At 44.8% G+C, this 26,194-nt stretch overlaps 1 protein-coding gene across 2 annotated transcripts in view; it reads right to left on the bottom strand.

Annotated features, from left to right (window-relative positions):
- Window positions 1–505: 505 nt before the first annotated feature.
- The window catches only part of EIF1AD (eukaryotic translation initiation factor 1A domain containing), a 58,354-nt gene continuing 32,665 nt past the window's right edge, over window positions 506–26,194 (bottom strand). For both annotated transcript variants that reach the window (XM_029612187.1, XM_029612188.1), the window contains exons 3-6: window positions 15,441–15,549; window positions 15,182–15,290; window positions 4,931–4,972; window positions 506–3,773 (exon numbers count right to left, since the gene is read on the bottom strand). In XM_029612187.1, coding sequence (XP_029468047.1) covers window positions 3,584–3,773; window positions 4,931–4,972; window positions 15,182–15,290; window positions 15,441–15,549 — 450 coding nt within the window. In that variant the 3' untranslated portion in view covers window positions 506–3,583. The remainder of the gene's footprint in view (window positions 3,774–4,930; window positions 4,973–15,181; window positions 15,291–15,440; window positions 15,550–26,194) is intronic.

The raw sequence follows: 26,194 nt of genomic DNA, 5'->3' as shown, positions 1-26,194 counted from the left end.
CACCCTACCCAGAAACTTCAACCGCATCAATACCTTTTGTACTGACTGCTTCAGAGGTTTTTTGATCTCACTCAAATGAACCAGTCATCCAGATACGAATGCTGCCACCAACACCACCACCACCCTCTGTGAACAAAACTGGAGCCATTGCCAATCCGAAAAGAAGAGCCTGAAACTGAAAATTGTTCCCCTAGAATCATGAACCTCATTTCTGAGGTGAATCAGGCAAAGAGATATGTACAGCTATACCTCTATCAAGTCTGGAGACGCCAAGAACTCCTTGCATACCGCTGCTAGGATTGACTTCTGAGTCTCCATACAGAACCAAGGAACCTAGAGGGCCGCATTCACCTTCTTTAAATCCAAAATTGGACAAAACATTCACTCCTTTTATAGTACCACAAAATAAATGGAATACGTTCCCATTCTTTGCTCCTCTCAAGGAACCGATACTATAGCCCCCAACTGCTGAAGGCAGTCCACTGTCCCTTGAACATGCTTGGCGTGGGGAGTGCAAAGGTACATGATGCAAGTGTCTTGTATAAGCCAAGCAAATTCTAATTTGTAGCCGTTTTTTTTTTATCACACTTAGAACGCACTGGTCTGTGGTAATTTTGGTCCACTCCTCATAAAAAAGCACCAAGCACTCCCTGATGGCCAGGACTGAAGAGTGGACCGTCCTCGCTTCATTGCAAAGACTTTGCACCTCCTGTGCTTGAACAAGGATTGTCTCGGGATAGCTTCTGACCACTCCGAAAGCACTGTCACCAGGACTGAGCTCTGAGTGCGTTTTGCCTCCGAGGCCCCAAAGAACCTTTACTTTGGCGAAATCTGATCTTGAAACCATACATGAGCAGGAAAAAATCTTCTGCTCTTTGGCTCATCCTCTGGTAACTTATGCACTTTGGACTCTCCTGGATGCTTCATTATCTGCTTCAAGTTCTCCACAAACAAGAGCTTGCTCTTAAATGGAAGAGCTCCCAGTTGAGATTTGGACCAAACATCTGCCGACCAATTTTGTAACTATAGTACCCTTCTGGCCGATACTACAGACATCATAATTCTGGTAGATGTCCTAATCGGGTAAAACAAGGCATCAGCCCCATACACCACAGCCACTATTAAACACTCAGCCTGCTGCGCTGCTGCCCCCAATGCAGCCTGTGTCTCCTGCAACTGCTGGACTCAATGCAGACATGCTTTTTCCAAAAAACTGCTGTAAATTACAGCCCTTATGCTCAGGACCAAGACTTCAGAGATCTTCTTGAGGTGAGCTTCCAACTAGCGATCCCGCACATTTCTTAAAGTGGCAGACTCTGTTACCGGAACGGTGATCATTTTGGTTACTGCCAACAAAGATGCATCGATCTTAGGAAGAGCCCAAAGCTCCAATGTCTCCTTCAGCAACGATAAAGCTTCATCATAGCTCTGCCAACTCTTAAGCGGGACTCTGGAGTGTCCCACTCCCAAACTACCAACTTCTTTACTGTCTTATGAAAGGGAAAGACTTTCACTGGACCCCGCAAACCATTTAACATGGGATCTGCCCCTCCAGGTCAGACTCCTCTAGTGAAACCTTGATTCCCAACTTCTGAAGTACATGCAAAATTAAAGTCCAGAGCTCCTCTCTCCCCTTCAGCCACCAGAACCTCATCTGGGTCCCCACCCAGATCTGCTCCTGGGGAATCCCCCACCGTAGCAACAGAGTACTCTGAGTCCCCCTCTGAACCTCCTGCCTGAGAGGAAAGACCCAAAACATGCCGAATGATCGATCGCTTTCTTTTCACCTGTACAGATCTCTTCACTGGCTGCGAATCAACAGTGGACAGAGACTGGGACCAAGAGTGCATATCTCCTGCTGCCCTCCTTGCCAAATACACCTTATGCATGAGCAAAACCAAATCTGCCGAAAATGCCTGCAAGTCATCAGAATCCTGATCCAGGGGAAAAATCCTCTGAATCAAAACCTTCAGGTTCCTCCCTGGGGCCAGGTAAAGCCGTGATAATCGAGGTGGGGAGCCCCCCTGCCTCCCCCACTGATGCAGATAGCCCTGCTGGAGAATTCAATATCACTGCCCTTCCCGCGCTAATGAGGAAAGCCTTCGCTGTAGACCCAGCCACTCACGGGACTCGATACAACTTAGCAGCAGCGGCAGATGCCCCCGAAGTGCCTTCCCTACCCAATTACAGCCTGATTACAAGCCAACATGACCGAGTCATGATCATGATCCCCCTCAAGAGCTGCATGCTTTGCTGCGTGCCATTGCCATGTGTCTGGGGCTACGCGCCGCCACACACAAAACACCGTACTGGCTTCAAAAAGGATAGCTGGCAAACAGCTCTGCAGCCCCAATCGCTGCAGAGAAAGGACGCCACAAATAAGCTAACCACGAGGTAGACGCTTTTTTTTTTTTTTTCTTGTTATCAAACTTTAACCTCTCAGCCCTGGCCAGAAAATAAGACGGGATACTTCCCTGCTCCACCATGCTTATAGCTGCAGAGCTCTCAATGGTTTCTAACGCTGCCTCATGGAGAGTGATTGATCTAGACCACCAGATGCACACCCCCCCAGAACTCTCTATTGAGCTACCAAAAGAGTCACTAACCCACTGCTTGTCCACGTCGAACCAGGAGGATAGCCCCACCAGGGCTTAAAGCCCTGGAGAGGATCCAGTGCATTTTTTTTTTAAATCTACTCCAGACTGCAGGTTTTACATAATCTGCCATCTGCTGGAGAAAGAGAAATATAGTGAGGGACTGCTGGTGATGCACTATGTTATGTAGCAGCATCAGTGAATCTTTGTCTCCATCTGCTGGCAGTGATGCAAAACCCAGGAGTCTGGACTAATCTGGTAATTTCAGATCCTGTTCATACCCCAGAATACTGGATATTACACTACTGGAGCTACAGCTAGATGCATGTGAAAACTGTAGGAACCATATTGTCTCAACAGTCCAATCTTAGAGGTGCATTTGTGTCCCAGATTCAGCACCTTAACACAATTTTGTCCCAACCCTCCCAACTTATATTATATATCAATCCACAAGTTTCTGGGGCAAACTTTTTTTTTATTCAGTAACATTCACTTCCTAACAAGGCCCTAGTACCCTAGCAGGCTTTACCAGAATGTTTTGTATCAAAACAAGCCCCCACAATAGTGATGGAGACTTGCAAAAGATTGTTCCTGTGCTCCTGCACTGTTGGGTTGGTTCTTGGGTTATGATTAAGAAGGAGATGCTCTTGTTCCTGCAGCTTAGCTAATACATTTGCAGAAATTTGTAGATAATCCACAATGTGGATTTGGAATTTGTTTTTTTCCCCCCAAAGTATGACAGTCATCTCACTCTTGCTATCTCTTGCTGTAGGTGCATACCTAGAATGCTATAGCAGCTGTGGCAGAATAGAGAGACAAAAGATGCAAGACGTGACCATACACTTGCTCTCACTTAACCAGCTGCATGCCTAGCACTAGCAGAAGGGAGGCAGTGCTAGTGAAGACCCATAGAATTTCTACCCATGCCACGCTTCATAAGTTTGAGCTTAAGTCTCCCACCAGGAAAGCTGTAGAAAGCACAATAAAAGTTATTTTTGCCCTTGGTGCTGGTCTTTCTCTTCTTCCTCATCCTCAGAGTCCTCATCCTTGCTTGCAGAATACCAGTAGTTAGCACGATTTGTGTTTACAAACAAATCACTGTCATCTTCTGAATCATTCTGGCTTTCCTCATCTTCAGAGTTTTCACTAGGATGGGTGGTATTGGCACCTTGGTCACTGCTGGGGAAGAGTAAGAGCAGAGAGTAAGTTAAGATTGCTAGCTCAATGCCATCAAACTGGATAGGGCAAGGGTGGAAACTCCAGTCCTCAAGACCCATAAACAGGCCTTGTTTTCAGGCAGTGCATGCAAATATATTTCATGCATATTCATTGAGGATATCCTGAAAAACAGGTCTGTTTGTGGCTCTTGAGGACTTATCCCAGGGGTGACTAACAGCAGCCCTATGTTTTGCCAGGGAATAGGATAAGGTAACAATGAGAGCATGACCAAGGCTGCTCAAATCAGACAAACAGGATATTCACAGCAAACATTCAAAATCAATCGAAGAAATAACTTATTTGCATATTTTTGCTTTTCTGCTTGACAGAGCTGGGTGGGGGCATCCAGCATCAGATTTGAGAAGTCTCTACAAGAGGACAAGGAAAATAGTAGGTCAAAGGGGAGGGAAGAGGAAAGAAAGTGTAGGATACTAGAAAGCGGTAGGTAGAAACACAGGGTGTACCAGAAGGGAATGAATAGGCAAAGGCCTCCATAGTAAGGAAAGCCCCTGCCAAACAGTGAGGACAAAGGCCTGGTGAGGCAGGTAGAGGCCCTTGAAAAAAATCCAGAGGGGACAGAATGAGGAGAGAGGCCTCATTCTTCTTGATCGAAACTGGATTGGAAGGATTAAACACCAGGGTTGTTGGCTTTGTTGCCTTATCTTGGCTATTATTTTTGTTCAAATTAAAGTCTGTTTTTTGATACTTCAAATTCACTAGGTATTCCCTTTGTGTGCAACCACTGTGTGGTAACTTGGGCGATAATAGCTCAGGCACAACCAGGGAAATAAGGAGCCACATTTGATCTGTTCCTTGGGTGCACTTTATTTACAGTGAAAAAGTAAACTCAAAACAAACAATGCAGCTCACCTTAACTTCAGGTAATACACAGTCCTTAAACATAACAGGTCTTAATGTATAGTGGGGCTCTGCCTGCTCAACCTTTGGGCCCTGAGTTCTTATACACTGGTAAAGGGCTTCTCCCTTTACCCAGGATTCCCTGTGGGTCTGGATCTTAGAGGACCAGACAGGCCAGCTGTACCCAATTCTTTAAAAGTAGTCTGAGGGAGTTTTATGTATATTCCCTCACACACTGACTTGTACCTATAAGCTCTTACCTGTTTTTGTCACCTGTGTGGCGCTCATCAAACTTTTCTGGCCTATAGAACAGAACAACAAAACTAGTTTGTTATACAGATTTTTATAAACTGCAATTTCATTTGTTTTGATAAGATGCTCTCTCTAAGGGGGTACCCATCTTTGTAACAGTGCCACAACCACTACAACACATTATTTCACTGGTTCATTCAGTGTCTGCAGGATAGTTTTGTGACAGGTGCATTAATAAAGACCATCATCATATGCCAAATTTGCAGTAACATGCAGTGTCTCAGTAGAGTAAAGCAGGGGTGAACAAACTGGAGGATGGGGCCCACAGGGATCATTTGAACAATCCTGAAGGAAAGTACACTGGCTGCCCAATAAGAGAAGAAAAAAAGGCTATGCTGTCAAGTATCTGTGCCATGGAGGCACTGCATGCTCAGGAGGGAAAGCATTGCCAGAATGGAATAATATCATTGTAAGCATTCCACAGCTTAGCCATGTGGCTCTTTCAGTAGGCCAAGGAGAGGAGCTGCTTATGTTGCAGCAGAATTGGACATGGGAACAGCTATTGTGGTACTGCACAACCCAAGAAGAGATACCACCCTCAGGACTCAGCCCAGGACCAGCTCCTGCTGCTGGGTCCCTACCCAGGGAAAGATCACAGCCGTTGCCAGAGGGAATGAGAAAGTGGAGAGAAGGGAGGGAGCAGTTGGGGAAGGGAAAATAAAGGCAAAAAATATAAAAAACTTAAATAAAATAAAAACATTAGAAAAAAAAAAGATAAGCAAACTAAGAAAAAAAAAAAAAAATCCCTCTGACAGGCCGATACAGTAAAAATCACGGGAGAGCGGGCAAGCACCCGCTCAGGCCACTCTCCTGTGCGTGCGATTCAGTAAATTAATTTATTTAAATTAGGGTCCGTGGTAAAAAGAGGCACTAGGGACACTAGCGCGTCCCTAGTGCCTCTTTTTTGACAGGAGCGGCAGCTGTCAGCAGGTTTGACAGCAGACGCTCTATTTTGCCATTGTCAGTTCTCGAGCCCGCTGACAGGCACGGGTTCGGAAACCGGACACCGGCAAAATTGCGTCCGATTTTCAACCCGCGGGCCGATTTCAAATTTATTTATTTATTTTTTAAACTTTCGGGACCTTCTGTATATACTCAGATCATTCCAGACCAGTGGGTTATGCATCGCTACCAGCAGATGGAGTCAGAGGCAAAACTTTGGACACTGCTACATAAGAGAGTGCCACATGCAGTCCCTCAGTATCTATCTGTCTCCAGCAGATGGTAGAGATGCTTAACCTGCAGTCTAGAATTTAGATTATAAAAAAAAAAAAAAAAAAAAAAAAGAGTTGAGCTAGTGTAATGTGTTGCTCCTTGAGGTGTTCGGCACTGTCGCAGGCCATCCCTCAAGTGGAGCCGGGTGTCCGGGGGGGGGGGGGGTTGGTTACCCCTGACTGTGTTTTGCCCGTGTGCCTGCCGGTGGGCCTGTTATCCAGAGGTTTCTGGTTCCCTTGGCCTCCGAAGCAGTTCCCCCATTCTTTTGGCCCTGCTCTTCAGCGAGGTTTGGTAAAGTTGAGTGTTTAAACCAAACCAAAAAACAAAAAACCACCCCAGTCTTGTTGTCTTATTGCCTCAGGTAAGCCTCCGGAGTCAGCCGGGATGGCCGGGGAGGTGGGGACTGTGTCCCGAAGCCTGGTATGGGGCAGAGCAGGCTGTGAGGTCGGCAGCCTGGGGCTCCGGGTGGGCCTTACAGCTTTTGCGCTTCTCGGCTGAGTGAAGAAGGTTTCCTCGCCCCCCTGGTTCGTCCTTTCAGGCCTTCTGCAGCATGGGAGGCACGGTTGGAGCCAGAAGCAGTGCATTGTGGGAGCTTTGGTTTGCTGGCTGGGGACCGTTGAGGCTTCTTGTGCGGCAGGCGCCGGTTTTTTTTTTCTTTGCCGTGTGGCTCGTATGTGGTGCGGCAGGGGACAGTCTGGATTCGCGGTCACTCTGTCGTGCCTGTGTTTCTGGCCAGGAGGGCCCCTCGGGGGGGGGGGGGGGGGGGCAGAGCAATGGCAAAGCTTTATCCCATGAATCTGGAAACATTGGACCTCCTGAAGGTATTGCGAGTGGACGCCGCTCTTTCAGCAGTCACTAAGAAGATGACAATTCTGGTGGGTGGGGCGGCAGCGCTGAAAGACATGCAGGACCGCAAACTGGAGATTCAGTTGAAGCGGCTGTTTGAGGTTTGGGCGCCCAGCCTGTGTCCGGTGGTATGTGCCAGCATAATGCAACGGACCTGTCTGTGTTGGGTCCAGAAGGCCTCGGAGGTGACGTCTGGCGACTCTTTGCCCTTGCAAGCGGCCCGCCTGAAGGCAAGGGCAGCGTATGTGGCCGATGCTCTATGTGACTTGGTGCGGACTTCGGCGCGTGCTATGGCTTCCTCCGTCACGGCCCACAGGCTTTTGTGGTTGCAGAACTGGTCGGCAGACTTGTCCTGCAAGGCGCAGTGAAACGACAGCTCTTGCTAACATTGCCGCACCCAGGGATCAGATTAAAAAGGGGAGAAGCCAACAACTGAAATATTGTTAGCATTGCTGGTGGGGCCGTGCTCCTTAAAGGGCACAGCAGTTTTTCTATAATCCCTATACATGGGAAGCAGCCTGACTAGTGTGTTACTACAGGTGCTTTTCAAGTGCCAAGAAACACGCAGTGTAGAAGAGCCAAGTGCTCCTGCAATATGTTTTGACATCAGACAGCAGGGCCTGCAGAAAGGCCAAGAGCTCCTGTACCAGCCTTGCTATGAGATAGCAAGGACTGTGCAGAAAGGCCAAGAGCTCCTGTACCAGCCTTGCTATGAGATAGCAAGGACTGTGCAGAAAGGCCAAGAGCGGAGGAAGTGACGTCAGCCAAAGAGATGGCTGCTTAACTCACGAGGAGGAAGTGACGTCAGCCAAAGAGATGGCTGCTTAACTCACGAGGAGGAAGTGACGTCAGCCAAAGAGATGGCTGCTTAACTCACGAGCTCCCGATCACTTCCATATCTAAAGCCTTCTTTAGTGCGACAAACCGAGTAAACCGATTTAACCTTCAGCAGCGAGTATTGCTGGAAGATACCCGAGATGGCAACGAAGAGAAAATCTGTGGACTTTCAATGTTTTTCATATCAAAAGTCCAGCGGAGCGGAGGCGGAGGCCCAGACGAGGAGCGCGGACTCAGCACAGAGCTCTGATTCAAAAGACGGTGCAAGTGACGGAGCAGATGAATTTAATCTTACCTCTGATGCAGCGCCCACCCGCTCCGAATTCCGTGAATGGTTCTGCAGCATCAGACAAGATTTAAAAAGTTATAAAAAAGAGATCCGCGAAATGATGGATGATTTTCATGAGGAGTTGCACGCTATGGGAAGACGTGTGGATGAACATGAGGGCAAAATGGACGAACAGGCAGAGGTTACCAAGCAGCTTCAAGATATCTGCAGCGAGTTACAGGGCGAAAACGCAGCTATGAGAGCCAAAATGGCCGACTTAGAGAACAGAGCTCGGAGGGGAAACCTTCGCTTCCGGGGCTTTGCAGAGACTCCCAACACCGAGAACTGTGAGCTTTTGATTATACGTTTTTGTTCTCATCTGCTACACAATGAGAATTCGGATGATCCGCAGGAGGTGGAAGAAATAAAGCTGGATAGAGCGCACAGAGCGCTCCGCCCGCCCAAAACAAATGTCCCCAGGGACATAATTGTTTGCTTCCATAGTTATTCCCAGAAGGAGAAAATAGCCACGGCAGCAAGAAAACAGCAAAAATGGATGTGGGAGAAACAGGAGATCTCTATATATGCAGACCTCTCACAGGCAACGCTGCAGAGTCGCTATGAGCTGCGGGAAGTTACACAGTTCCTTAGGGGTGAGAACATTAAATACCGCTGGTTGCACCCTTTTGGTCTTACTTTCACGTGGGATGGGAAAACCTCGCAATTGCAATCGGTGGCGGAGGCGACCTTACTCCTGAAGGATAAGGGATTTCGTCCCATCACACCAGCAGCTGTTTCCACACGAAGAGTAATCCCTCAGGGGCAGCATCCACGATGGCAGCGAGCTACCACCAGAAATAGTAGGCTGAAGAGGAATTCAGATGCTGCTAAGCAAGCAGAAGGGAAAACCTGAACTACAAGGGGTTCCCTAAGCTGGTTTCTATACTGACATGGCTATCTCTGGTTGAGAGAGCTAACTTACAAGAGTTAGTCCGCACTCGCTGTTAAGCTGTTCAATTGGATTTACATGATATGTATATGTTTAAAGTTGGAGAATTTCGGTTTGTCACAGTTCTTTCATATGTTATGTAGGAAGGGGGAGTGAAGTCTGTTATAATCTTCCTCCACACGTATAGAGAGTATGGATCTACAGGAGGGAGTGTGTAGATCGGACGTAAGGGAGGGGAGGGGGGGGAGGGAGGGGGGAAATTTGCGTGGAGAAAGGAAGAGCCCAGAGCTCACTGGCAACAGTTCAATTTGGCATTGAGGATCACTTCTTTGGTATTTCTGCAGGGGACATGGGTGGAAGTGTGACGGGATTGGGACCTCAACAATGGAATAGTTATGGAGAGGATACCTCTGATTGGATAAAATGACGACCATACATATAGCCTCTATTAATGTTAAGGGGCTAAATACGCCTTTTAAGAGGCGTATGTTCTATAGGGAACTGGGCTACCTCAAAGTTGATATCGCCTTTATTCAAGAGACGCATCTAAGGGCGAGATATGAATCCTTAATGAAATCTCCAACATATCCACACCAATTCTATGCCGCAAGTTCTAAGAAAGCTAAGTATGCGGGGGTGGGCATACTGCTCAGCCGACATGTGGTTTTTGAATGTATCAGTTGTATCAGGGATCCCCTAGGACGTTATCTTATTCTAGTTATCTCTATTAATGGGGTGGAATATACCTTAATGAATATATATGCCCCCAATACGGAGCAGGGAAAGTTTTTTGATCAACTTAGTTCACTTCTCCTATTACACAGTAAAGGCTATCTATTGCTAGGGGGGGATTTTAATGTGGTCCGGGCACCTCAGTTAGATGCTTCTAGGGGCAGTGTCTCTGCTTCCCATAAACATAGAGCCAAGTTACAAGATTTAATGGAAACCTGGCAGCTATTGGATGTCTGGCGAGTGCATTATCCTACATCTAGAGTATATACATTCTATTCGACATCCCACCTTTCTTATTCAAGAATAGACTATTTCTTTACTGATAAGGGACTGTTTCATCATGTCCGTAAATCCAACATTAGTCCGGTGGGGTGGTCAGACCATGATGCGGTGGTTATTGAGGTCAATTTGCAGGGGTATGATGCTGGGGTGCGGTTTTGGCGCCTGAATGAATCTTTACTGGGTGAGGAAGACTATGTTAAAGCCCTCACTGATAATATCCAAAGCTTCTTTCAGCAAAATATGGGAGCGGATGTATCTGCACCTATGGTATGGGATGCGTTCAAAGCTTATCTTCGGGGACTATTGATTGCTAGAGGTACCTTTGTTAAAAAGAGAGATTTAAAAACTGCTCAAGAATTGAGGGCTACCATACAACAACTCTCCAAACAACACCAGGCTAGTGGTTCGGGGAGGGTTTGGTCGAAACTTACGCAGGCTAGGGAGGATCTAACCCGACTGGAATCTAAAAAGATTGCCCACTCAATGTTATTGGCGAAACAGGAATACTTTGAGGGGGGCAACAAAGCCGGAAAGCAGTTGGCCTCTCGATTAAAACAAGTACAATATCATAATAATATAGCCAAGATTAAATCCACCACAGATGTCGTCCTTACTAATAATACAGACATCAGGAAGAGATTTCTAGAATTTTATGCTCAGTTATACGCATCTAATGCTACTATTACACAAGATACTGTGGATGAGTACCTGGCGGATGTAATGTTGCCTTGCCTTTCCCCTGCAGCACAATTGGACCTTGATGCCGAGATCACAGTTGTAGAGATACTCGACAGCATACAGGATTTGAAGGTTGGGAAATCGCCTGGCCCAGATGGTCTGACGGCCAAATTTTATAAGCACTTTGGGCCGCACATAGTCGCCCATTTGCAAAAAGTATATAATTCTCTAAGGGATGGAGTACTGTTGGGACCCCAAGCTAATCTGGCGGGAATCACGGTGCTTCCCAAACCAGGGCGCGACCCTACGGTTTGCGGATCCTATCGTCCCATTTCATTAATAAATTTGGACCTTAAGATTTTAGCGAAAATCCTGGCAGGTCGCATGAATCTCCATATCACACGCCTTATCCACCAAGATCAGGCAGGATTTATACCAGGGAGAATGGCTGGGGATAACATTCGAAAACTGATAGACCTCTTATGGCTTGTCCATGAACGACATGAAGAAGCGCTTTTTCTCTCCATGGATGCAGAAAAAGCATTCGATCTGGTGCATTGGCCCTTCTTATTTGGGGTATTACGCAAAATGGGGTTTGGCCCGTACTTCTGTGAATGGCTGCTTAAACTGTACGATCACCCAAAAGCATGCCTTAAAATCAACGGGGGGTATTCTGACAGTTTTGATGTTGGAAGGGGCACGAGACAGGGATGCCCGCTTTCGCCTCTTCTTTTTGCGATATTTTTGGAACCTTTAGCAATTAAAATTCGTAATAATCCAAATATCCATGGAATACAGGCGGGAGTTTCACATCATAAACTTTGCCTTTTTGCTGACGATGTTATTTTTACAGTGCGGGATTCCCACAATTCTTTACAGGCCATCGAACACGAAATAAGGCAATTTAGTGAGGTATCTGGATATCGAGTCAATTGGGAAAAATCGGAGATACTCAATATTACTTGCTCCGATGCCACAGTACACTTTTTAAAACCTCTTCATCCTTTTCGTTGGGCCCACAAAAAACTTAAATATTTGGGGGTTTTTCTTACTAGTCATCCAAGAGATATTTATGGTTGCAATTACCCACCGCTTATTAAGAAAATATTTTTCGATTTGGATAAATGGCATAGAGTACCCATGTCCTGGTTGGGGCGTATCGCTACTGTAAAAATGAATATTCTCCCGAAGTTACTATATCTTTTCCAGTCTTTACCCATAGCTATCACTAATGCCGCGCTTAAACTATGGCAACGACGGATTTTTAGTTTTATCTGGAGAAGGCGCCCACCACGTATTAGCAGACAGGTTCTATATCAATCTAAATTAGAGGGGGGACTTAGTGTTCCAAATTTCCTCTGGTATTATGCTGCCAGTCAGGTTCGCCCCATTATTGAGTGGCATGCGGATAGTTCTCAGAAGCACTGGGTAACTATTGAGCAATGTATGGTGCCCGCGATGAAACTAGCTGCCATGCCCTGGCAGCCTAGGAGAACTTGGAAGGAATGTCGAGATCTGTTGCCCACTACTAGACACACTCTGTTAATGTGGGCTACATGGAAGGCTAAACTGGTGGGCATTAAGAACTATTTTTATATGACTAGCTTATACCACAATACTGATTTCAGACCGGGTCTACCAGCCTCAGCATTCCACGCTTGGAAGGGCAGATCAATTACAAGATTGGAGCATATTTGGGGAGGCGATAAACTAATTCCTTTCGCTTCTCTACAAGAGACCGCTGGTCTACAGACTACGGAATTTCTATCTTATAAGCAGTTGGAGCATTTCTGTCGCACTAACGGAGTGCTGGTGGATCTGCTGAGAGGTAAAACTCTCTTTGAAGGTTTTTGTTCTAGTCCTCATAGAACCCGAGGACTCTTATCAAAGATTTATAAGTTATTAAATATTAGAATTTTGGCTGTTCCCAGCTATGTTAAAGCGTGGAGTGCTGATCTTAAACGGGAAATACCCATATCTGACTGGGAACGCATCTATCTTCATATTAGTAAAGCCTCAGTGTCTTCCGTCCTTGTGGAAAATGGGTACAAACTGTTGTACCGCTGGTATGTCACCCCGGAAAGGTTGGGGAAAATATTACCTACATATGATGGCAAATGTTGGAGAGGGTGTGATGCCAAGGGGTCATTTTTACACATGTGGTGGGAAGGGGACTGTATAAAATCTCTTTGGCAGAAAGTGGAATGTTGGCTAGCCGAGATACTTGCTCATACCTTTTCCCTCACCATGGAAGGAGCTTTATTGAATGATATGGGCAGCGGAGAACCCACAGTAGCATCGGATTTATGTGTTCAAATCTGCATTGCTGTAAGACTGGAAGTAGCGCGATTATGGAAGGACAGGAATGGACCTAGTTTGGCTATGGTACAGCGCAGGACAGATCAATTATGTTCCCTGTACAAACTCACCGCGGAGAGACACAGGCGGCTGAAAACGTTCTACCAAGTCTGGAACCCTTACCTGCAGTGGCGGACTTCTCGGTCATCTCAGACTTAAGACTCGTAGTGTGTGTGTCCTCGGGAAGTACATGAGGATCCATACCTGATGACATATTTACGCTTCCGGAATTCGGTAGGGGGTGCATATTCCTGTGGGGCTCGGACTCAATCTCTTGTCTTTTTTTTTTTTTTTTTTTTCTCTAAATGGACAATAGTTCCTATTCCATGTATCAGAGCTGGTGATTCTGTATAACACAACTGTTGATGGTGGAAGCGAAGGGTCCTTCTCGCTTGCACATTTGCTCATTTGCTATTTAGTGATGCTTTAAGAGTGACGTTGCCAAGGGGGGGGTGGGGGTGTAAAACATTAGGGGGGTAAGAATTGAAACTGTGATGCATTTCTTTGTTTTCAATACTTTATTGTTCTCATGTTATTCATTTTATGCATCAATAAAAATGTTCATGATAAAAAAAAAAGAAAGGCCAAGAGCTCCTGTACCAGCCTTGCTATGAGATAGCAAGGACTGTGCAGAAAGGCCAAGAGCTCCTGTACCAGCCTTGCCATGAGATAGCAAGGACTGTGCAGAAAGGCCAAGAGCTCCTGTACCAGCCTTGCCATGAGATAGCAAGGACTGTGCAGAAAGGCCAAGAGCTCCTATACCAGCCTTGCTATGAGATAGCAAGGACTGTGCAGAAAGGCCAAGAGCTCCTGTACCAGCCTTGCTATGAGATAGCAAGGACTGTGCAGAAAGGCCAAGAGCTCCTGTACCAGCCTTGCTATGAGATAGCAAGGACTGTGCAGAAAGGCCAAGAGCTCCTGTACCAGCCTTGCTATGAGATAGCAAGGACTGTGCAGAAAGGCCAAGAGCTCCTGTACCAGCCTTGCTATGAGATAGCAAGGACTGTGCAGAAAGGCCAAGAGCTCCTGTACCAGCCTTGCTATGAGATAGCAAGGACTGTGCAGAAAGGCCAAGAGCTCCTGTACCAGCCTTGCTATGAGATAGCAAGGACTGTGCAGAAAGGCCAAGAGCTCCTGTACCAGCCTTGCTATGAGATAGCAAGGACTGTGCAGAAAGGCCAAGAGCTCCTGTACCAGCCTTGCTATGAGATAGCAAGGACTGTGCAGAAAGGCCAAGAGCTCCTGTACCAGCCTTGCTATGAGATAGCAAGGACTGTGCAGAAAGGCCAAGAGCTCCTGTACCAGCCTTGCTATGAGATAGCAAGGACTGTGCAGAAAGGCCAAGAGCTCCTGTACCAGCCTTGCTATGAGATAGCAAGGACTGTGCAGAATGGCCAAGAGCTCCTGTACCAGCCTGCTATGAGATAGCAAGGACTGTGCAGAAAGGCCAAGAGCTCCTGTACCAGCCTTGCTATGAGATAGCAAGGACTGTGCAGAATGGCCAAGAGCTCCTGTACCAGCCTGCTATGAGATAGCAAGGACTGTGCAGAAAGGCCAAGAGCTCCTGTACCAGCCTTGCTATGAGATAGCAAGGACTGTGCAGAAAGGCCAAGAGCTCCTGTACCAGCCTTGCTATGAGATAGCAAGGACTGTGCAGAAAGGCCAAGAGCTCCTGTACCAGCCTGCTATGAGATAGCAAGGACTGTGCAGAATGGCCAAGAGCTCCTGTACCAGCCTGCTATGAGATAGCAAGGACTGTGCAGAATGGCCAAGAGCTCCTGTACCAGCCTGCTATGAGATAGCAAGGACTGTGCAGAATGGCCAACTGCTCCTACAATGCACTTTGCTATAAGCCAACAGAGACTGTGCAGAAGGACCAAGTGTTCCTGTAACACATCCTGCTAAGAAACAGCAGGAAGGTACAACCACTGATAGATGTGGACCAGAGAAAGCCCCTACCTGCCCAAGACTGAACCCCGAGCTGTAAATAAATTCCCTCTCCTACAATGTTGGGGATGGGGTGAAAATGCTTACCACAGTCCGCCTTTCTTCAAATAGCGAATGTGATCTTTGTAAAGGATGCAGGCGATCTCTGCCTTTACCTTTTCTCCTTCCTCAATAGGGTCCACAATCAGGAAGTCTCCTAGGGCACAGAGAGATAAATAAATAAATCTTGATTTTGATTAATTAATTTATTTTATTACACTTGTTTTTAAAACCGGAACCTCCAAATCGCTCCCCTGATTCAGATGAATGCCTGCCTGCAGTTCTATAGCAAAGAGCAGCTGCTCACCTCTTTTTATCCAGATGTTCTTCCTGAATTTCGTAGGCATGCTAGCTAGAAACCGCTTCCCTTCATCAGTTTCCACTTCATGGAGGTTATTTCCAGGAGTCCCAAGAACCTGAAAAAGAGACATATAGGCACAGAAGTGCCATTTTAATTGAAAGTTGTTTCCTTTCTCTAGTACTAGGCACAAGTTCAAGAATACACAGGACAAGGTAGTGCTCCTCAACCTGTATCAAATCAAGAAATTCCTAAAACATAGGATTTAAAATCCTTCCCACTGAAATTCTCTTAAACATCTGCAACATTCAGAACAGTGTCAAAAGTTACCCTGCCTGCTGTGCATTTTTTTGGAACTGATTTTATCATAAGCTTCTGTAAATATACAATTGATAGAGTTCAATAGCATTCAGTTTACACCAAGTCTTTCAGCGTAGATTAGTCATATTATATAACATAAGATATGCTAAGGGTCCACTGAGCTCAGCATCCTGTCTCTGTCCGTGGTCAATCCAGAGCTCTTCCACATGCCCCAGGAGATTTCCAAGTAAGAGAGAATGAAAATTTGTCTACTGTGCATCAGTTAATGCTTCCTCCACGTTGGGAGTTATGCACTATAGCAAGCCCTATAATTTTTCCTATGCATTTTATGTGAAAAACTTTAGACACAAGACATATGACTCATTCTAAATTACTGGAATCAACTGCTATAAAGCAGGATGTGGACAGAAATAAATAGATTTAGCTGTCTGAATGTAAATTCCAGCAATATAAGATTAGAGAATATGTGTATGGCACTAACTGAAGATAAAGACTTAATAAGCATGTCAGAGACCTGGTGGAAAGAGAATAACCAATGGGACACTAATACCAGGGTACAAAAAATATCGAAATGACAGAGCATGGTCGGGTATATCAGTCAAGCAGGGTAAAAATGCTGCAGGAACAAACTGCACTTTGGAATTTCTACAGATGAAAATTCATGCACAACAGGAAAACAGTATAGCAATGTGGATATACTAGTGACTACCTGACCAGGTTGTGAAATGCTAACAGAAATAAAGGCTAACAAAACTGGCAGCACAATAATAATGGGAGATTTCAATTACCCCAGTACTGAGTGGGTGAACATCTCATCAGGGTATGCTAGGAAGATAAAGTTTCTGGCCACTTATAACTGCTTCATGCTATACCTGGTCATGGAACCAACAAGAAGGTGGTGGGGGAAGGAGGCTACTTTAGATCTTTTTCTCAGGGAATCATAGGACCTGGTTCAATGGGTAAATGTGGTGGGGGCCACTTGGCACTAGTGCAATCAAACGTCATACTCACTGGAAAGAAATTAAGTAAAACTACTGAAGTAGCATTTAACTTTTTTTTGTAATTTTATTACAATTTTAAATATAATCACCAAGAAAAGAAATGTGTTATAGTTTAGAATATTACTTGATGAATTTCATTCATTTAATACAATAAATATCAAATATTCAATAACTAAACTTAAAACAAAATAGCAAAAATGAAATAAAACAGGCATGAAAATTATAGTAAATGAAGTAATGCACAATGAATTATATCAAAGCTAACTAACTAAACAAAGCAAAAATATAAAAACAATAACAGTAAATCACAAAAACAGTAAAAATATAAAATTAAAACACAGAGTGCAATAAATGAGTGTGAAGCCAAATATAATAAAAGTCAACCATCAGTTGGGATAACCTTTTAAAAACAGAATTAGAACTTTCCTAAATTTCAGATGTTCCTTCTTAAGGCATGTTAATGGAAAAGAATCCTAGAGAGACAGCACCAAAAAGGAAAAACATTTCTCTAGTTCTTTCTAGCCTAATCTCCCCAGATGAATGCAGAACCAGAAGATCCTGCTGAGAGGAATGAAGAGTAAGTGAAGGATAAAAAGGAACAATAAGGGAAGCTAAACATGAGGGTGTCCCCCAACGTAAAGCTTTGAAAGTACAATACCCAATTTTAAGCTGAATATGAAGATAGACCAGAAGCCAATAAAGATCATGAAGAAGGAGAGTAACATAATTGTATTTTTTTTAAATAAAAAAAACCACCTTTGCAATAGTATTTTGAACTGTTTGAAGCCTCCTGATCTGATTGGAGGAAAGATTATGAAATAGAGAGGTACAGTAGTTCAAACAACACTAAATGAATGTAGAAATTTTAAGTCAGAAGAAGCTAGGAAGGATCTTAACCAGTGAATAAAGTGCAAAAAGAAATAATTTCTGCATCAAAATTGGGAATGTAGAGGCAAAGATAAAATTATTTATTTCATTTCTATACAACCTTATCAAATAATCAAGATTCAATGAACCATCAAGTCTGACACCAAGAGTGGCAATTATATCCTTAATTTGAAAGGGATTGCCAGCAATAGCTGGAATTGGTAGCTAGTTAATCAACTCCTAACAAACCAACTAGCCTCAGATTTGCTAGGATTAACTGAGTGGTTGAATTTAGTCATGGAATGCAAAGCCTTGTGGTCACATATAGCCGTAATCTGAATATCATCAGTGTAAAAATAACTGAACATAAGAACACAAGAAATTGCCATACTGGGTCAGACCAAAGGGTCCATGAAGCCCAGCATCCTGTTTCCAACAGTGTCCAATCCAGACCATAAGAACCTGGCAAGTACCCAAAAACTAAGTATATCCCATGCTACTGATGCTAGTAATAGCGGTGGTTATTATCTAAGTCAACTTAATTAACAACACGTAATGGACTTCTCCTCCAAGAACTTATCCAAACATTTTTTAAAACCAGCTACACTAACTACATCACCTGGCAACAAATTCCAGAGTTTAATTGTAAGTTGAATGAAAAAGAATTTTCTCCGATTGGTTTTAAACGTACTACATGCTAACTTCATGGAATGCTCCCTAGTCCTTCTATTATCTGAAAGAGTAAATAACCGATTCACATTTACCCGTTCTAGACCTCTTATGATTTTAAACACCTCTATCATATCCCCCCTCTGCCGTCTCTTCTCCAAGCTTGAACAGCCTTAAACTCTTTAGTCTTTCATCATAGGGAAGCTGTTCCATTCCCTTTATCATTTTGGTTGCCATTCACTGTACCTTCTCCATTGTAACTATATCTTTTCTGAGCTGCGGTGACCAGAACTGTACACAGTATTCAAGGTGCGGTCTCACCATGGAGCGATAGAGGCATTATGACATTTTCCGTTTTTTTCACCATTCCCTTCCTAATAATTCCTAACATATTATTTGCTTTTTTGACTGCCGCAGCAGACTGAGCCAACAATTTCAATGTATTATCCACTATGACACCTAGATCTCTTTCCTGGGTGGTAGCTCCTAATATGTGTATCTAAGCATGAGTTATTTTTCCCTATATGCATCACCTTGCACTTATCCACATTAAATTTCATCTGTCATTTGGATGCCCAATTTTCCAGTGTCACAAGGTCCTCCTGCAATTTATCACAATCTGCTTGTGATTTAACTACTCTGAATAATTTTGTATCATCTGCAAATCTGATTACCTCACTTTTCTGATTCCTTTCCAGATCATTTATAAATATATTGAAAAGCATGGGTCCCAGTACAGATCCCTGAGGCACTCCACTGCCCACTCCCTTCCACTGAGAAAATTGTCCATTTAATCCTACTCTTTGTTTCCTGTCTTTTAACCAGTTCGTAATCCATAAAAGGTCATCACCACCTATCCCATGACTTTTTACTGGTAACCCTCAAGAGGATAACTTTCAAACAACTGCGATTGCAGCATATACATGTGTGTTCCCACATATTTGCTATAGTATTTTAGATTATGTGCATATGATATATCCACCTTTATAAAATACATGTAATTCTACTTCGCAACACACATGTATTTGTAAGCTTATGCACAAATACATGCAATGCATTGAAACTATTAATGGATCGAACATGCATACTTTATCCACGTTTTAAATATATGTGCATATATTTTACATGTAAAAAATTGGAATCACTTGCATAAGTTAGCCAATCTTAAAACATGTGCGTCAAGGAAATTAACCAGTTTACCAATTAGTCTGCCAGTTCACCCAGTCCTTCTCCAAATCATTGAGACCATGGTGTTTCTTCAGCCTGAACTTCCCCAGTCCACCCTGACCTCCCATCCTGTCAGCACTAAACAGACATTTAATATCACACCAGATAATTAGCTATTTACATGCAGAACTGTTAGCCCCTCCCCAAAATGCCCCAGACCACCCTTTATACCATTATGTATGCATGAACATATGTGCATATTTTTACTTTTATAAAATACAGAAGATGCAAGTATAAGCTACTTATGCATGCAATGTTTTGAATAAGGATTGCAAAAGAGGGCCAATATGTTAAAAAGAATGGGAGACAACACAGAGCCTTTCACCTCTCTCATTTTCTCCCAGTCTTCTAGTTCTCCCTCCAGGTACTTCCCCATTTCAATAAAGTCCGTATTTTTGAAATACAAAACTCGGGGCCTGTGTGACTTCTCTGTATCTTATTTGTGATATCAAACCATACCGTTTGATCACTGGTGCTGAGGTGGGCACCCACCCGGACATTAGAGATGTTATCCCAGTTAGTGAGCACTAAATAGAATATAGCTCCCTCCTTCATTTGTTTGAACAGAGCCCCTTGCATGGCATCCAGTATCTCTCTACTTCTGTTAGACTCTGCAGAAGGGATTCTCCAGTCTACGTCCGGCAGATTAAAATCTCCAACAATCACTGCTTCTCCTTTTCCCACCTTTTGGATGTCTCCAACCAGATCTCTGTCTAATTCTTCCATTTGATTCAGAGGCTTGTAAACCACTCCAGTAAAAATGGATGCACCATCTTTTTTTTTAGGACGGCCCATAATGCTTCTTCTTTATTCCATCTTCTTGCAGCTCAGTTGCTTAGATATTGGTTTTTGACATATAGAGCTACTCCTCCCCCTTTTCTTTTCTCTCTGTCCTTCCTTAAAAAGTTATAGCCTGGTATGGCCGTATCCCAATCATGAGATTCCGTGAACCACGTCTCCATGACAGTAACAATGTCCAAGACTGCCTCTACCATTAGGGCTTGCAAGCCTGGAATTTTATTGCCCAGACTACGAGCATTTGCGCTCATACCTTTCCAGCTTTTCTCATTCAGGTTACTGCTTTTCTTCTTTGTATTTAAGGGGTGACATTCTAATTTCCTTCTGCCACCCCAGTTGTCTAGTTTAAATGCCTTTATGGCATAGGATTTGAATTTATCTCTTAGTATCCTTTTTCCTGCCACAAACAAATGTAACACAAACAATAAGCCCAGTTTCCAAAAACCAGGAGTACGCATACACAACAATATAGAATGGTTTTTGGACCTATTTTTTCAATTTTTTCACGCCATAAGTCAAAGACACATTCTTAAGATCATTGTTATAGTTTGTAGGACCGCTACCAAAGGGATCTGTATAACAATCAGACCCAGCACAGGAGAGGTCACTTTACTTTATTATTAATATCAAATTTTTCAAAAACTCCTTCAAAAGTACTGTTTGCCACGGGAAAATGTATTCATAGATGCAAGCAAAAATTATAGGAGCTTTCGTCTCAAAAAATAATCATTAGCAAAAACATTGCAGTACTTAGCTTCAAGCCGAGAAACCACGATGAAGTCCCGACGTGATCACGTTTCGGACCACCCGTTTAAGCGGGTTTGAAGACGGACCGCCAATGAAGATTTGAGACGGAATAACGCCAGTTCTTGCCGTTCTGGGAATGAGTTCTAGTAACCGCAATTAAAGGATTATCAAGAATTGACCCCTGAAGCAGGACCCTGGGTGGTCCGAAACGTGATTACGTCGGGACTTCATCGTGGTTTCTCGGCTTGAAGCTAAGTACTGCAATGTTTTTGCTAATGATTATTTTTTGAGACGAAAGCTCCTATAATTTTTGCTTGCATCTATGAATACATTTTCCCGTGGCAAACAGTACTTTTGAAGGAGTTTTGAAAAATTTGATATTAATAATAAAGTAAAGTGACCTCTCCTGTGCTGGGTCTGATTGTTATACAGATCCCTTTGGTAGCGGTCCTACAAACTATAACAATGATCTTAAGAATGTGTCTTTGACTTATGGCGTGAAAAAATTGAAAAAATAGGTCCAAAAACCATTCTATATTGTTGTGTATACAAACAAATGTAAGCCATCTTTGACATAGAACCTTTTACTGTTCCATACACGGCCCCAGCCTGCAATATATCCAAAACTTTGTTCCTTACACCAAGTTTTGAGCCTTACATTAAAGTTATCTATATGGCTTAGCCTCTCTTTCCCCTTTCCATGAACAGGTAACACTTCTAAAAAGGCAATAGTCTTCGCCATGTGACTAATCTGCTTCGAAAGAGACTGGAAATCTCTCTGTACCACTTGGATGCTGTTTTCTAGCAAGGTCGTTGGTTCCCAGATGGATGATAATATTAACTTTAGAGTTTTTGCTTTCTTCTTTGATCACCTTGACTATTTGATTAGCATTTCTACTGGCCGATGACCCTGTAAGGCTTTTGACTGTAGTGTTTCCCTCACCCAGCACAATGAGCTTTTTCTTATTGTTATTTATTGTATTATGGAATTTCTGCATGCATTGGGTTTCTTCTTTCTTTTCAGAAACCACTACAATCTCTATCGCAAGGGCCTCTTTATTATCTAATACAGAGAAGGCATTTTGTACTTGAGTCACTTGAAAGAGCATGCATTTCCACATCACAGGTTTTACTCTACCACAGCCCACTGTAATCCAGTTGTTTTTGGGTTCTTGTATGCTCTGTGTAAGTGGGGGATGGACATCTGGGCTGCACAATTGTGAAGAACAGGTGTCTTTGGGTCACAGGTCTTATCGTACCTGAGCCCACTGTAAACCCTTTTTTTCTGGGCTTTTGATTTTTCTGTGGTACTGGGGAAACAATTGCTGAATACTGTAAAGTGGAAGAGGATTTTTTGGTGGTTTTTGATACTTTTATTGCAGCTAATTCAGCTTTAACTTGAGCCAACTCCTTTTTCATGGAAGAGAGTTCTGAACAAATGGGGCAAGCCCTAAGCATCCAGAAGATTTGCCTCAAAAGAAAGGCTCCACAATTGATACATTGGATAGTCTTCATTTTCCTCAACTGATTTGATGGAGAACACCTAAGGAATTACCAAATTTTTTTTTCCAATTATGTATCCAGGCAGACAATATTAGAACAAACCCAGGGGTGGGTGGTTAGAGGGGTAGGGTGGGAGGGAACAAAGTGTTACAATCTCTGACCATAGGGGCCCGAGGGCGGCCACATTCATCTGCTGATGCCGGCCTGGCCTAGCGGCCCCAGGCGCCCTGGTCACGGCTCCCAGCCATCACAGTTGTCCAGCTCGCCAGCTGTTGCTATAAGACTCAGCAGGGCCGAGTAGTGTTCCCCGCTACAACATGCCACACGCGGTCCCACCTGGAATGCTGCTGCTACATTGGGCTGTGCGCCCTCCTAGGCGCGCACACGCGGCATCTCTTCAAATTTAAAGGGCCTGCAGCGGGACATCAGCCCATGGCCCCTTCTGATAACGTTTCCAGCTCCACCTATATAAGGCAAGCTCCGACCTACAGCACTTGCCTTGGAAAAAAGTTCCTTCACTCTGTTGAGCTACGTTCCTACTTCCAGCTTCTCTGTTCTCCGTTCCCTTCTCCTGCCCTGCCTTGCTCTCTTGGACGGACCTCCTGGTTCTTGACTTCTGGCCTGCATCTTGACTACAAATATCGCTGCCTGCCCTGACTTCTGGCCTGCCCCTTGACTATGCGGAGTGCCTCCTGGCACCTGACCTCTGTATTGAACCTGATCTTTGAGTACCATCGCCTGTCTCAATCTTCAGCCCGCACTCAGCCTGTCTCTTCACTGTGCCACCCATCATGGGATCATCCATGCAGAGGCCCACCTAAGACCAGCCAGCCCCGGTACCCAAGGGCTCAACCTGCGGGGATCGCGGGCTGGTATTGGCAAAGCTCCAGCTGGCCTCTGCTTCCCATCTGGCCTCGCCTGCCGACGGGAGGAGCCTGAAGGGGCCTCCCTTCAGGCAGTCGCAACTCCTCCCTCAGCCGCAGGGTCCACTTTCCCAACAGGTTGCCAAGGCCATGGACTCGGCGGAGGCCTCCGCTCTTCAAGCCATCCCAGGCCTGGCACTCAAGATTCAGGAGCAACAGCGATTCTTAGAAGTTCTGGTGGCCTCTATCGAATGTTTAAATGCCCGACTGGACTCCACTCCTACTCCGGCTACCCCTGCTCTGGCTGACAGCACCCTCGCGGCCCTCAATATCCTTGCCGGGCCCTCCACTTTACGGCGGGGAGCCAAAACTGTGCCAGGGCTTCATCAATCAATGTTATATGCATTTCTCCTTGTTGCCTACCGCATTTCAAGATGGGGCTTCCAAGGTGACTTTTATTCTCTCACATCTGGAGGGAAAGATTCTGGCATGGGCCTCGTCACTCTGGGAACATGCGGATGCTATTCTGCTGGACCTTCTTCGCTTTGTAGCTGTCTTCAAAAGGACTTTTGATGACCCAGGGAGACTAGCTACAGCTAGCTTGGACCTCCTGCATCTCCAACAAGGCAAGTGTGCCCTCAGTGACTACACTGTGGAGTTCCGAACTCTAGCTACAGCATTAGGGTGTCAAGAGGACTGCCTATGTCCTATCTTACTGGATGGCCTCTCATCTCGGATCAAAGATGAGCTCGCAGCCCGAAAACTTCCTGACTCCTTAGAGGACCTAAATGACCACATGGGCCGTCTCGAGCGTCGCCTGCAGGAAGACTCTTGGGAGCTTTGGCCTGTTCGCTGTTCTAGTCCCTCTCCCAATGGGAAAACTTAGTATACCCACCATTAACCTTATTACAAGTGGTAGGGAAGGAGTACAATTTATTAATCCACTTTAGGAAATGCTCTCCAAATCCCATCTTCGCCATAGTTTTAAACAGGGCCAGTGCACCATATTGAAAGCCTTCTCTACGGCAATAGTCAAAAACAAAGAGGCTATATTTCTTGATGGGCCCATTACATGATATCTACTATTTTCCAAACATTATCCCCTGCCAATTTTCCCGGAATAACCCCCCCCCCCCCCCCATCTTTATGTATCAGCCCCACCCCACCACTAATTTATTTATACATTCAGCCAGAACCTTTGATAGGATTTTCAAATCTAAATTTATGGGGGAGATCGGGTGGTATGAAACAATTCACAGGGTCTCTCCCTAGTTTAGCTAAAATCGTAATCCCTGCCATGTTACAGTCTGAAAGAATAAAGTTCTCCTCTCAGTAAGTTATACATTTTAGTCAAAGGGACTGCCACAAATGGTCTGTAAATTCTGGCCGTAAAGCCATCTAACCTCAGAGACTTACTGATCTTTAATAACCGCTGAAACTTCCAAGACAGATATTTCTCTGTCCAGCCAGATTCTATCCTTATCTGACAGCTGCGACAGATCCACTTCAGCCAAATATTTCCCAGTCTCTTCAAGAGAGATAGAGCTCTCAGGATTATGTAAATCTTGATAGAACTGAAGGAAACGCTCCCAGATATGTTGGTTAGAAGTTAGAATATCTCCCAATTTACTTTTTTATTTTTAGTATAGTATTTTGGGTACTCAACTGCTTCATGCAATGAACCAAAAGGCACCCCACCCTATTCTCCCCCTCACAATAGGTTTGCTTTGCTAGTTGCAGGTGGTGTGCAATTGTTGTGTATCTAGAGTCTAATTCCTCCCTAGCTGATAGTAGTCTCTGTAATATATTCTTAGACCCATTAAGTTTGTGTTATCTTTCAAGCTCTCTTATGTTATCCCTTAATTTTCTACTTTGATCTTCTCTCTCCTTTTTCAGAAATGAAGCTCTCGAAATGAGATGCCCTCGCAAATACACTTTCAAGCAGTCCCAAATTATTACAGGGGAATATTCCCCAGTATCAATTTCTAAAAACTCCTGTATCATATTTGAAAATGTATCACAAAATTGTTTATCATCCATTAAAGCATTGTTTAATTTCCAGAATCTATGTCTTGTTATGGCCGTTGGCTGCGGCGGGCCTCGACTGGGGCCGACTGTCATGGCCGCTGGCCGCAGTGGTCCGCGGCCGGGACCAGGCACTCACCCGAGGCGTCCGGTGGGCTCCGAGGCTCCTGCTGGAGGAGGTAGCCTCCTCCGGCGTTCTCCCCATGGTCATGGCTGCTGCTAGGCCGGCCGCAGGGCCCAGCATGGCTAGGATGACTCCTCCCCCCTTCCTTGGCTGCCTTAGAGCCGTTCACGCGGCTGAAGAATAGATTTAAAGGTGCCACAGCAGGAATTGCTCTGCTCTTCATCTCGCTTCTGCTTCTTCTCTTAGTTGGATTGACTCTGTGGTTCCTGACCTTCGGACCGGCTGTGGTGATTCTCTGGCGTTGACTTCGGATCAGCTTTGGACCATTCTCCTGTGTTGCTACTGGACTGCTTCGGACCTGTCTCCCGCCTGTTCCTGGACTGGCTCTCGACCTCTCTCTCTGGACTTCGACCCTTGGACCGGCTTTGGACTATCCTTCGACTTCTACTTCCGGACTATCTATGACCAGCTGGAGGCGCCAGCCGTCTGGAATCCATGACCTGCAGGAGGCACCTGCATCCAGACCTTCACTAATCTTCAGGGAGTTTCTTAAGTCCCAGCGGCCTGATCCCGACGGGCTCCTCCTGGGGGGATCTCGAGCTTCCAGGGTGAAGTCCT

The sequence above is a fragment of the Rhinatrema bivittatum genome, chromosome 8 (assembly GCF_901001135.1).
Source record: "Rhinatrema bivittatum chromosome 8, aRhiBiv1.1, whole genome shotgun sequence".
NCBI lineage: Eukaryota > Metazoa > Chordata > Amphibia > Gymnophiona > Rhinatrematidae > Rhinatrema > Rhinatrema bivittatum.
The sequence above is the reverse complement of the archived record's forward strand: the minus strand, read 5'-3'. Positions and strand labels throughout refer to the sequence as shown.